Here is a 14,377-nt window from a genome sequence, read left to right on the forward strand (position 1 = left end):
TCATTCGCAAGAATATAATGACAGTTCAGAGAATATGAGTCCTGGCAACTATGGGACTCAGCCCAATCGGCCATGTGATGTTGCTGGCAGCCGGAGAGGCAAGCCTTCCATGGTTGCCATCTCACAACCCATGCAAAGGAAAACCAACAGCAGCAGGACAGAAGACGCAGAAGAAAAATTATTTTGAATTGGAAATTGGAATATTAGGACAATGTTGAGGGCAAGAAAATTAGAGAATATTAAGCAAGAAATGGAAAGAGGAAATAGAGATATTTTAGGTTTACACGAGGTGAGATAGAAGGATAGCTGGAATAACTGGACAAGGGCCAACGAAGGGTTGCCATAGTACTAAACAAGGACATAGGAAGAAGCATGGTAAACATAGATCAAGCAACGGATAGAATATTACTAGTAGAGATAAAAGCAGAACTGACGAACTTGGTCATTGTTCAGGTACACATGCTACCAAGCTATCAGAAGGAGGGAGAAGTCGAGAGGATATACGATCAATTAGAGGACATAGTTGCATGCGTTCTTGCTGAAAAACATTTGGTAGTGATAGGGAATGGAATGCGGTGGTAGGCAAAGGAAGAGATGGTGCTGAGGTCGGGGACTATGGTTTAGGCATGAGGGATGACCGCAGGGAGAAAGCAATTGAGTTCTGCAGGAGACAGGGGTTAGTCATGACCAGCACTCGGTTTAGGCACCACAAAATGTGCAGGCATACATGGAAAATAACAGGTGACTCAGAAAGGTATCAGTTAGATAATATTATGGTTAGGCACAGATTCAGGAAGTGTTATCAATTCGCACAGCTTCCTGGAAGCGGACTCGGACCACAATTTGGTTGTTATGAAATGTAGCATCCGTTTCAAAAAGATACAGCTGGGGCTGTAGGTTAGGAAATTGAATGTAGAAGCATTAAATGGATTGACAAGGAAGGAGTATTACCAGGCTGTAGAGAAAATCATGGAGAAAGTAAAGTGCTGAGTACTATCAGAGAAAACTGGGATGACATCAAAAAAGGGGTATCAAAAGCCTCAAATGAAACTATAGGAACCATTAATGGAAAAATGACAATGAAACCATGGATCACCGATGAGATGATTAGAAAATTAGATGAGAGAAGAAAATGGAAGAATGTAAACACAGAGTTAGGCAAAATGAAGTACAAAGAGTTAAATAATAAACTGAGATGGGCAAAAAATGAAGCAAAAGAAGAGTGGTGGAAGATGCAGTGCATGGATATGGAAAGTTTGCAGAAGAAGGGTGGAATTGGTGTGCTGTACAGCAAGGTGAAATCACTATCGGGAAGTAAGAAGGGAAGATCTGTGCTAAAAGTTAGAGATAAGTCTGGTAAGATAATAGTTGGCATAGAAGAGATCCAAGAGAGATGGAAGGAATATAAAGAAGAACTGTGTGGTAAAGGTCTTAGGCCAACAAGGTTAGACATGGAAAGAGAACATGATGCAGGGGAAGATAGCTTAGGACCAGGAACACTCGACGATGAGATCAAAAGGGTATTAAGGGAGATGAAATCAAATAAGGCCGTGGGGGTAGACATCATTCCTGCGGAACTACTGAAAGATTAAGAAAAATGTGGTAAGAAGAGACTATATAGACTGATTTGTAGTAGCTATGAGGAAGGAATCTGGCCAGAAGACTTTGTGAGATCAGTTTTAGTTCCTATTCCGAAAAAGGTAAAGGCTACATCATGTGAGGACTACAGGATAATAAGTTTGATATCCCACGCAGCTAAAGTTATTTTCAGGATCATCAACAAAAGGATAGAGAGTAGGGCAAATGATTACTTAGGGGATGATCAGTTTAGGTATAGGAAGGGTAGAGGTACGCGTGATACCATTGCAGTAATGAGATAACTAATTGAAAGGAATATAGAATACAACCAGGACATATTTGCCTGTTTCATAGATTTCAGAAAGGAATTTGATAGAGTGAATTGGGAAAAACTGTTGAGTATATTGCAGAAAATAGGAATAGATTGGAGGGACAGGAGGCTAATTGACAACCTGTACATGTCTCAGACTGCTCAGGTGCGAGTGGGGGATGGAAAGTCTGGATGGGCAGTGTTAGGAAGAGGTGTAAGGCAGGGTTATCCATTATTACCGGTGATGTTCAATGTATATGTGGAGGAAATGATTAAAAAGGCATGGGAAAAACTGGAGATCGGAATGAAAGTTGACGGGAAATTTGATTTGGCTAGCTGATGACCAATCTTTAGTTTGTCAGTTAGCCCAGGGATTGCAAGCATTGCTGAGTGATTTGAAAATTCAGTGCGATAGATGTGGAATGAAATTCAATGTGAATAAGAAAAGGTTTTGCGAATTTCCAGAGAGAAAAAGGCTAAGCTTAACATTAAAATAGGAGGGCAAAAACTAGAGCAGGCAGAACAGGTTTCATATCTCGGAAGTATTTTGGACCAACATGGTCAAAGTAATAAGGATGTAAGGAGAAGAATTGTGCTAGGCAAAGAGGCTTTCACAAGGAGCAGACAGTTGATGACAGGGATGCTGAGTAAAATTATTAAGAAATGACTTCTCAAAACTTAGATATGGAGCGTAGCTATGTACGGCACAGAAACAATGGTCTCTGAAGCAGGAGGATAGACATAGCTTGGAGGCTTTTGAAATGTGGGTGTGAAGGTGAAATGGACCAAAAGGAAAACAAATGGGGAAGTCGTAGTTATGATGGGCGAGGAGAGGGGTTTGTTGGGAGAAATCCTAAGGAGGCAGGAAAAATGGATGAAGGGCGTATTAATCACCTGTGGTATGTTGAAGAGTGTAATAGAGAGGAGAATATTAGGCAAACGAGGAAAGGGCAGGAAGAGGATACGGATGTTGGACGGGATGAAGGGAGGAAATATACAGAGATGAAGGAGTTGATGTAGAGTTGGTTGCTGGATTGTTTTTTGTTAGTAGTAACAAAATATTTTTTTGGTAGCTGTGTCCATCCAAAACCTACCTAAACGGTAGATTACTTAATAATAATATTAATAATTCTGTCACCATTCCATTTAACTTAGCTATCCTTTTCCTTCCCCTACCTTGCGTCCTCCTCTCGATCGCAGTCCATGGCATTCTATCAACAATCACAGTGATTTTGCAACCCTCTCTCCTGCCTTATTTGGTTTCTCCCGATAACACACTCTCCTTCACCACCATGCCTAGTAGTTCTTAGTTTGTTTTCATTTCCATTCATTTTACCTTTTCCATCCTTTTACACACCAATAGCTAAGCTGTCTTCAATTTATGAACATCCTCTTGCTTCCAAGACCAAGTTCCTGAGCCTAATAAAACTACATTCCATATCCAAGTTTTCATTATTGTTTCCTTAACATCCTTAATCAAGAGTCCCTGTCATCAACTCTCTCCTTGTGAAAGTTTCTTCGTCTATCACAATTTTTCTTCTGATGTTCTCACAACTTAATCTCCCTTACTCGAAAATATTTCCTCGAAATATTTCCTATTAACTCGAAAAAATTATTTAAAGGTAGATAAACTGTCCCACCTGCTCAATTTTGCTCTCCTATTATGACACTTAACATAGCCCTTTTCCTTCTTGAAAACACAACCTTTGTATTGTTCAATTGATTTTCTACCCATACCTATCACAATCATTTTCTTATCACCAATGCTTGCAACCCCTTGGCTGACTGACAAAATAATGCTTGGTCATCAGCAAACCTAACTGATTTTACGAAATCCCTGCCGACTTTCATTCCTACCTCCAGTTCTTCCCATGCCTCTTTAATCATTTCCTCCACGTACAGGTTTAATAGCAACAATGATAATAGGTAACCCTGCCTTACACCTCTTCCTAACACTGCCCATCCGGACTCCCCGTTCCCTACTCACACCTGAGCAGTCTGAGGCGTGTACAGGTTGCAGAATAGCCTCCAGTCCCACCAATCTATTCTTATTTTCTGCAATAGATAGTTTCTACTCATTAGTTTTTCCCAATTCACTCTATCAAACGCTTTTTCAAAATCTACGAAATAGGCAAATGCCTCCTGGTTGTATTCTATATTCCTCTTGATAAGTGCAATGGCATCATGCATACCTCTCCATTTCCTAAACTCAAACTGATCATCCCCTAAGTAATCATTTGCCCTACTCTCTATCATTTTGTTGATGATCCTGAGAACAATTATAGCTGCGTAGGATATCAAACTTATTGTTCTGTAGTCATCACATGTAGTCTTTACCTTTTTCAATGGAATTAACTAATAGAACTGGATTGAACTTTAATGTTCCTTTCTTTTAGTGACCTCATTACTACAATGGCAACATGCATGCTTCTCCCCTGCCTGAACCCAAACTGATCATCCCTTAAGTAATCATTTGGTCTCTTCTACAATCATTTATTGTTCCATTTTAATGCTCATTAGTGGATGAAACTTCGTTACTGTTGCTACATATCCCGCAGTTATTTGAATTAATTGAACCACTTTTTCTACAAGTGAAATGAGAATTGTTCTATATTCTTTATATATGGCTACTTTTCGGTTTTCAGGGATGGGAACTAATCGTGATCTAATGAAATCTTCCAATCAAATTCCATCCTACTTTATCAATAGCTCCTAATCAGCCCATAAAAACTCCTTCCACATTTTCCTGAACCCTCAATTAGTTTCATGGGAATTTTATCTCCCTTGAAAGTCTTATTTGGTTTTAATTCACCTCTGAACAGCTCACCCTTTCTGCTTCCTTTGTTTGTCAAAGGAAGTCCTTGCACTACATCTACCACCACGCTTCTCTCTCCCAAGTAGTTTCCCACCGCAATTTATTTTACTTTTCTTTTTTCTTCTTTCTATCCAATTTTGTTTACTTTCTTCCATATCCTTCTCTCCTCTTTCTTCCCAATACTTCATCAGAGTTCACGGTTTCCTTAGTGTTTTCTGATAGTTTCATCTGTGGTCTTCGGTATCCTGTTTTTTTCACATTTTCATTTAATCCCTAAAATATCTATATTTCCTTACTCCATTTCCCACTCTATATTTTCTAATTTGGCTATTTTGTGGCTAGGTTCCGAAAGGCAACTAGGAAAGTTTCTCGCTCACTTAAATTCTGTCAACTCTAATATACAATTCACATGTAAAAAAGTTCCCTGAAATACCTCAATCTATCCATTTCTTAAGGCAAATATGGGTTATAGTACTCCATTTTTTGGAAGGAAATGTATACAGTCCAATTAATCAATTCCTCTTCAAGCCATTGCTTTGTCAAAAGCTTCTGGTATTTCATGCAATGATGTACCAATTAGCCTCTATTCCTATATCCAATTCAAATATAAATAAGAAACTTAACGTAATTAAAACAATAGCAGTAAACATTGGATATCCAGAAGCACTATTGACTAAACTTTACCTGAAGAAACTTACTGAAATAGCCATAAGCAACATTTACAATGCCGAATATGTTAAAGATCCCACTGCCAAATGACGACAAATACACTATCTAGGGAATATTTCTCAAAGAGCAATCAAGAATCCACCAAAAGAAAAAATTAAATTTGCCCTTTACAATAATTCATGCCTCAAGAACCTGATCTCCGATACTAAAGATAAAGTTCCCAAAGACAAGAGGAGTGGAGTGTATGAATTTAAGTGCTCTTGAGTGTTCCACTAAGTATACTGGGCAAACAGAACGGATATTTAAAGAAGAGATAAAAGAGCGCAAAACATGTGTAAAGAATAAGAATATAACATCCCTCTCTGTGAAGCTATTCATCAAATGTGACCACAGAAGTGACTTAGTGAGTAAAATTCTCCATTTTGAAAATAAGAACATAGACTTGATGCATTGTAGCAGTTGGAAATTTTAAAATGTGTCTTTTGCAAGGATGAACTTTCCAACAAAATATTGTGTCCCTCCCACGTCCCACATCTAATATTCTCTCAAGTCCAGTGCTCCCCATAAGGAGTATCCCCCTCCCAAGCAAATCCCCTTTAAAAGTCAATGATTGACACCGAAAGCAGTAATTCCCTTTCCCTCCTGTCTACATTTTAACCTCTCCACCCTCCCTCTCTGACCAATCCTCCCTCCCCCGCTCATGAAATGGTCTATCACTTAAATCCAGACAAATTGCAATTGGAATTTCCTGCCACATTGTAGCTCCACTGGAGGTCGTGGTTGACATTCTTGCATTCTTGGAAGCTATAGGCATCTATTAAACAGTCATAACTTCAAAATGCCTGAGATGTTACATACAAGTGCGGAGTACAATCGAAGAGCCGTTATTATCAAAAGTGTTTGCGCTGGGTGTTATATTTTGATTCTTATGGTACCCCAGGTCAACTATTTACGATATAGAGGCTCAGTACAAGTATAATGCTTCAGAGAAGTCTGGGGAAGGCTTCGCTAACCCGGCAAGGAAGCACGTGCTTGTCTGGATTTAAGCGCCGCACCCTGTACGTACTAAGTTGGCTTCTGTGAGGACCACCTGATAATGACATTCAACGTCGAAACCTGGGTTATGCTCTAAATTAAGTGTGTGGAATTACCAAGTCTATAATTTCATTTCAGTATCCAGTCAGTGTGAGTGGAGATATGAGAGTATAGGGACTCAACTGACTAATCACAGGATGATAAGGACTGTCTAGGTACTGACTGGATGTACTATTATTATGGTGGATTGGCCAGGAAGTTGCATTTTAAGAGTTTCAAATGAGTAATAGTTTTTATAGGAGGCAACCGACAGCTAAGGTTATTTGTGCCATAAGGGATGGGTGGGAAAGGAAGGATGGAGAGAAACGCGATGCCATTAGCCTACTCTTGGTGAAAGGCGACAAGGGGTCCACAGTGTAACGTTCCATCCAATGGGCATCGTACTCACTCAAAGTGCTCTCCACAAAGCACCTCAAGTAGGGATCGGGGTACCTCTAAAAAATATTTGTTGTCTCTAGGATTTGAACTTGGTACCTTTCAGTGGGAAGCCTCTAAATTTTTAATAAGGGAATCAAGAATAACTGATAGGTTATTGGACCTATGATATACATGCAGTTAGAAAATCAACATATTTTTATCTTCCATTTCAAAATTGAAACTTTATTGCAAAAGATAATATAAATACAGTTCATGAGATATCATTGATTTTCTTAATAGATGCACTATTCAGAAAATAACTGCAATAAAAAACAGCCGAACAGCCAATGTGATTGATCCAAACATCAGTCAGATCACACAGGGTACTTGTTTATTTTTAGAGGTGATATTGGTGACAACAATGGTAATTACACCAATAATCTTGGTCCTCTTTTTCATGACACAGGAAACTAAACTGGTAAATTCAGGTTAACTCTGAATTTCACCAGAAATAAGACAACTAGTTTACATATTCCTTAGTTTCCCAAGTATCATCTTTAAAAATGGCTACCTTACACTTAGCATTAGCAATGCTATTGCACGATATCTGTATATTTTCATCTGCACTTTCCATGAATGCCATCCAGTTACACAGCCATTTTCATATCCAGTTTTGGGTGTGGGTTATAGTTTATAAGCTCAAAATCTTCAAACTTAAAATCTTCTATTTTCTTGACATCCCTATTTATTTTAAGAGAGGGAAATGGCTTTGGTGTACGCTCCAGTTGCTTTTTTAAAACCTCAACATGGTTTGAGTATACATGGCAATCTCCCATCGTATGCACTAGATCTCCAGGCTGAGTAAAAATAAAATTAATATTCATTAGTACAAATATTTCTAATTTAATTTAAATAAATTCAAGAGATGATACATTCCCCTGACCTTGAGTTCAGTGATGTGAGCAACCATATACGTCAGCAGGGCATAGCTTGCAATATTAAAGGGGACACCCAGTCCCATATCAGCAGACCTCTGATACAACTGGCACGACAACTCACCATTTGCAACATAAAACTGTACAAGACAGTGGCATGGGGGAAGTGCCATTTGGGGAACATCAATAGGATTCCAAGCACACATGATTATCCTTCTGTCATTTGGATTGTTGCGCAAGGTTTCGATTATTTGTGCAAGTTGATCCACACCCTCTTTAGAATAGTCCTCATGCATCCCCCTATATTTGGCACCGAAATGCCTCCACTGGAAGCCATACACAGGGCCCAAGTCACCTAAGAAATGAGAGAAGAGAATATTCAGTTACTCCTCCAGCAAAACATTTTAGAATGAAGGTGTTAACTCAATAGGGTGGATTATTTTATCGGCAAGTGTAACCCGAAGTAAAAGTGGTGACCACTGAGTAGGCCTAACATTAAATTTGGACAAAAAACCAGCATTTTCCCCTTTTGGATATTTGTACGACTTTGAATTATAACCCCTGTAATGAGAATGTGCACAAGCTGATCATCAGATTGGTGTTAATGTAAGATTTTAAAGGAAAATGTGGCCAAAATTTGCTGCAAACTTCTACAAACTACAGAGATGTTGATTTTAACTAAGCATAGAAAGAGGACAGAACTGCTTAAGAAATAGCTGAAGTAGTTTTCATCAGAATAGGATTTTGCGATAACAACATTAGGTGTGTCACGTCACTGCTACACATCCATGCTATACACTATTATTGTTGATGGACCATCAGAAAGAAAGCTACATTAAAATTGTCATGAACTGACTGCCAATGCAAGTGCAATGCAAAATGTTCCTTCTCTCATCGAAAGTTAAGGCTTCCTGAACTGAAGTTCAACTCTAACAAGCACCTCATTAACTTCTGTAACTGACTAAATTCATGATCTTCAACATCAAACCCTATCATAACCCCATCTCAGAAATGTTAGGAAAATCAAGGATACATTAAAAAATTCTAAAATAGCCATGAAATACAAAATCTTTGAAAGAAATCAATATAAATTATATTATTGTATTTTCTTTACAATCAAAGAGTATGCTGCAATTAATGCAACATTTGCTGGGTTGAATGCTTAGGAAAATGGACATAAATTAATGTGAAAAATAAAGGATGTATCAAATTGTTACTCAGTATAGTAAGTGTATGGAAAATTTTACTATGCTCACTCAGCACGTGCAAGTACATAAGATTGGAAAAACAATCTACAAACAAATAAAAAAATGAAACCTTTAATGGGTTTAAAATAATAAATGGGTTACCAACAAACAACACTTGCATATCTTTATAAAGTGGAATTTCAGCACAATATATGCGAAACAATCACAAATGTTATATATTTGGATTGAGAATAACATTAACTTACCTACTTCCCTCTCTGTAAAACCCATGTTATCAAGGAACTCTCTTGAGCTATTCCCATCCCAGATGTTGATTCCTTTGTTGTGTAGCTCTAATGCATTGGTAGACCCTTGAATGAACCATAGCAATTCTTCTGCTACCCCTCTCCAAAAGACACGTTTGGTAGTCAACAGAGGAAACACACCTAAGAATAAATGCAATCCGAATGTATACATACAATGTGCAGCACGGGAGTAAACTTTAATATAAAATAATTACCTTGCAAATTTAAAAAAATCATTGATTACTCTCTATTGAGACAAATTAGAACAAGGAAAGATGTAGGTCTAAAATAGTCCATAGCTCCTTAAAATAAACTTGTTTATATAACAGCAGTAGCTATGTTTGCACGTACATACTCCAGGAGAAACTATCAACTGATTAATGTCCACTTTAATGTGAAAATAGTAAACAGCGGACCTTAGTTTACTTCAGATACAATTAATACTGCGGGCATAATTTTTAAAAAGGTTTATTTACTTTGGTTTAATAATAAACTAATAAAGTAAAATTTGCAATGAAATTCTGTATTATTGCTAGATAAGTAGTGTACATAACATGATTTCAACAGTAATACAATATTAATGAAGGGCTATCAACTGGGGGAAGTGAGTTTTTGAAGCCACTATTAGAGTATACTAGTCTAAATAAGACTACTAGTAACTGCATACTGACTGAGTTGAGCATGGAAAAAAAGACAAGTGTAAGAATATCAATTACTGATATCAGCCCCTAAAATATTAACCAGGGTAATTACAGTTTCTAAAGGATTAAAATTACAGTTCATTACAGGTGCAAAATAATTTAATTAAATAAGGTCACTACTGAATGGGCAAGTAAGCAAAGAAATATACCATAGTAGAAAATAGTCATTTGTTGGCAATTCTCAATTTCGGAAAGCAGAAGGCCTCAGCACATTTTTGCCAAGTTTAGTAATTACGCATAGCAGATAGATAAATTTTATATAATGTGGCCACAAAATGCATTGACAGTAAGTAAATGAAGAAATATGAAACAAAAGACACAGTGGCTGCAGACCACGAAAAAAATTATTTTCTGACATTTTTTTAAAGACTATCCATGTCTTTTTCTATTTTTCAACAGATAATACATTTTTTAAGATTATGCATTTTGTCCACATGTATGATTCCATGAAACTAATTATGGATACAGGGATATACAACGTTACTGCGATTCACCTCTATAGGTTAGCAAGAAGTCAGCCTTTGATTTTCATAATTCAGCATAACCATGACCTAAAGGGTGGGAGCTGAAGTGTTCTACACTAATACAGAAGCTGTTGGTACAGTGAGCTTCTCAGGCACTGCACACAACCAGTGGTTTAACATAAAATGAGCAGACATTTATACATGGCTATTCATTACACTAGGGCAATAAAATTAAGAAAACAATTAATTTAGAAAGAGCCTATAATATAAAACATTAAATTATAGGTCAACATTTATATCCAGCTATTCACAACACTAGGACAGCAAAATTGAGCAAAGAATAACTTAATATATAAATTCTCCAAACAGATTAAAACCATACCATTCCTTAAAGAGAATCTCATTTGGTGTCCAAAAATACTAATGGTGCCCACTCCAGTTCGATCTCCTTTATGGCATCCATTAGAAATTATGTGGCGAATTAAATCTAAATACTGGTACTCTTCATGTCTACCTTCACCATTTTCACAAGCCCCTATAATTAAAGAAAAAATTTGAGATGAATTGAATAAAATACAAAATACATATTATTATAATTATTGATAATCCACAGATTAAGATAGATTTTTGACAGACACAAGATACCAAACGGTACTGTGACAATTTCCACGCCTCTCCTAAAATTCATAATTTGACATCTGTCCGTACAAAAAGCCCTTCTTCAATTTGGAATACTTCCTTCCAACAACATTCTGTTCAACGTGCCAATACTATTCATACCCTTTCTGCGCTGGCCAAACATTATCCCCTCTATCACAGTCTTCAACATCCCACAGCAAATCAGAACACTCAATTTATCTTTCCCGTCTCCTTATTTTTTCTCTCTACAATCTCCTCTCCTCCCACTTCCTCATTTGTTTTCCTTTCCATCAACTTAACCTTCTCCACACCCACATTTCAAAAGCCTTCAAATTTATGTCCATCATTCTGCTTCAATGACCATTTTTCCATGCCATACATGACTACACTCCATGTCAAGATTTTAATGAACTTCTTAACATTTTAACTCAAAATCCCTGTCATCAACTCCCTCCTTATCAAAGCTTCTTTGCCAGTAGTAATTATTCTACTTCTGTCTCTACTACTTGGACCATTGGTCCAAAACAATTCCAAGATAGGTCAACTGTTTCACCTGCTCTAGTTTTTGCCCTCTTATTTTAACATTTGGCTTCACCTTTTTTTCCAGAAAACTGCATAACCTTTGTTTCATTTATTCCATATATTAGTTATTTCTAGTTATTTAATGTAATACCATATCTATTGATATCTATCAAACTGATATTTCAAAGCACTCATTAAAGTTAGCAATCCCTTGGCTGACTGACAAACTAAAGTTTGATCATCCAAAAACCAAACTGATTTTATGAATTCCCCACCAAGTATCATGCCTACCTCTAGTTCTTCCCATCGAAATTGGAGATGAACATTTTAACATATAAAATACTTTGTTAATCTTTTAAATGATTGGTCATATAATAGGAAATTCAGTGTTTTCTGATAATTTTTGTCGCATTGGGTCTTTATTCAGTCATCACTCATCGTTGATAGCATCACTGTCACTCCGAATGGAAAACCCAAACGAGTGAAATATCTGAGAAACCTCAGAACTTTTGGAATGAAGACAGATGATGCCTCCATCAGATATGGTAAAATATTTGGAAATTCCAAAGAACACACCGTATTAAAGTACTTAAAACCTCTTTCACATGTTCAAGCAAAGAGGTCTAATGATGTCTGGAGTGGTGTTTATTATGTTGTAGTCTTAAGACATAGGATGAAATGGAAAGGGATGGAGTAAAGATATAAGCGCAGGAAAGAGCCATTAACAAGCCAACTCCATATGTATATCTACACCTTTTTGTGAATAGTTTTGGTACATAAGCAAGCTAGGCAGCAAGTGGATGGGGTGGAAGTAGAACCATACAGGATGGGGATTTTTAGATGAAGGTAAATTTGTGTACCATGCTGATACTTGGCCGGGTATTTCTACATATCCTAATGTATTGAGTGAACCTTTTTACTCCATGTGGAATGTTGTCCTAAAATTTTATCAGTATCCTTATTCCATTAAATAGGAAGAATAAAATGACCATAAGTATTTGAAACACACAGATGTGTTAGAATGAGTTATGTCTAGGGTCTTTGGCCAAGATTTGATATGAGTTTCGATTCACTTCCACCCCACACACAAGACAAACTACACCCATGCTAAAAATATGACACATTATCAACACTCTGATTATCAGGTGGCCATTGGGGACACCAATTAGGATAGACATATCTTGGGACATTCCCAGTTGGTTTAGAGATAAATTATTTCTGAGTCATAATTTTAGTGTAAATGAGTAGGCGTGCTTTTAAGTTTACTTTCTTTAAACAATGTAGGTGGTACTAGTCAATACATTGTGGAGCTGTGGAATATTGCACTGGTACAGGTTTCCATTCGTCTACCATTTTGCTCCTCACATTTTTTAAGCAATGAGTGTCTCCAGCATTCTGCTTCTCATAATGTTTACGTAATGAGCAATGACCACAATAGAATTCGTGATTGTGATTAATGGCATGATACCCATTGGTGCCATTAACATTCTTTCATGGCAAATATTACACAATTCAACATATAAACACATGTTAACGTAACGATTGGCAAGGAGAGAAAAATCTTTTCTCGGGTTATGCGCAGGGCACCTGAGCCATGGTTGAAAGTGATTTTTTTAAACAAAGAATGACCCGCTATCGCAGCTGTAGAATATCCCTAAAAAACAATCCCTTTCGCTTTGCGGGCTTAAATTCAGGGTGATAAATAACCCTTGAAATTCGGAATGTATTTCAACTAACTATCTGTGCCCTCGGAAATCTAGGCAAGAAATACAAACTACCACCATGATGAGGTTGACTCTTACCAGACTGAGCACGGCTTTGAGAAAACTTTAAACATCTTTTATTATCTACGATTCGATTCCTGAAAATATAATGTAAGCCTATGTCAGCCCCAGAAAACAGCAAATATAATTGAGACACCCATTAAAATGTCTTCCATAACTTGTGATAGGGCAACCATAACTGGCACGGAAAGGAACAGGCCCCCCCTTCCCTGATGTGTGACTTTTTGATACGCTGTAGATCTTAGTGCTGGGTGAACTCTATCATTATTGGCCAATCCGACCTTCGAGTTGATTACTGTGCTCAATGTTTTTTTAACTTGTGATACCCACAACTCTCATTGGCATGAAAAATGACGTGGTAAAAAAAATTCATGATTATAGAAGACGCACGAAAACAATTTCAGGGTATTAAAAATTAATTCCAAGGATTTTCTCACCATTTTCTTTTGGCTCAGAATTACTGGGACTTCCGGAACCACCGGCGATCGTAACTTGTGATGCTAATGAAGCCATTGTCAGTGTTTCATTACTTTTTCGATTTCAAAAACTTAACAGCGAAATACAGAAATCGGCGGGAATAGTACTTTGTAGAGTAACGATTAGAACGATATATCGTAATCGAGTGTGATCGATAGTAACAAATTTTGAAAGCATTGTTTTGTTTCAACCCAGTTTATAAAGGCAAGTTGAGGGAATTACGGGTTGATTCCGTCCCGCACCTATTGTGGATCCTACAATTGATCAAAGCAGAAGTGCAGAAAATAAAAATTTCAAAGCTAATTTAAACAGCCAAGATTGCCGTTGTTGGAATTCATTGCATATGTCATTTAATGGTATTTGTCCCAAGCAATCTTATGATTGTGTGTGGCATTCAGTAAAATGAATCTACTTTAAACGAGTTCGACGATTTAAAATAGTTGATCTGAATAAGTTGTTCACCTATTCAGTACTATGTCTTCTTTTGGGAGAGATATTAGGAAAGATTATATTTTAACCACCTCAGGTTTGTGTTAAAT

At 37.1% G+C, this 14,377-nt stretch overlaps 1 protein-coding gene across 2 annotated transcripts; it reads right to left on the bottom strand.

The window, feature by feature from the left end:
- Positions 1-7,071: 7,071 nt before the first annotated feature.
- Positions 7,072-13,928, bottom strand: Ts (Thymidylate synthase). 2 transcript variants are annotated; one of them, XM_071596687.1, is made up of 5 exons: positions 13,799-13,928; positions 10,799-10,951; positions 9,213-9,392; positions 7,768-8,114; positions 7,072-7,681 (listed from the first exon to the last, which is right to left on the bottom strand). In XM_071596687.1, exons 1-5 carry the CDS (start codon positions 13,872-13,874, stop codon positions 7,472-7,474), a joined length of 966 nt encoding a protein of 321 aa, XP_071452788.1. In that variant the 5' UTR covers positions 13,875-13,928; the 3' UTR covers positions 7,072-7,471. The 2 variants fall into 2 exon arrangements, with proteins under 2 accessions (XP_071452788.1, XP_071452789.1); XM_071596688.1 differs by lacking the exon at positions 9,213-9,392.
- Positions 13,929-14,377: the final 449 nt, after the last annotated feature.

The sequence above is a fragment of the Hetaerina americana genome, unplaced genomic scaffold, assembly GCF_022747635.1.
Source record: "Hetaerina americana unplaced genomic scaffold, ioHetAmer1.1.p SCAF_8, whole genome shotgun sequence".
In the NCBI taxonomy this organism is placed as follows: Eukaryota; Metazoa; Arthropoda; class Insecta; order Odonata; family Calopterygidae; genus Hetaerina; species Hetaerina americana.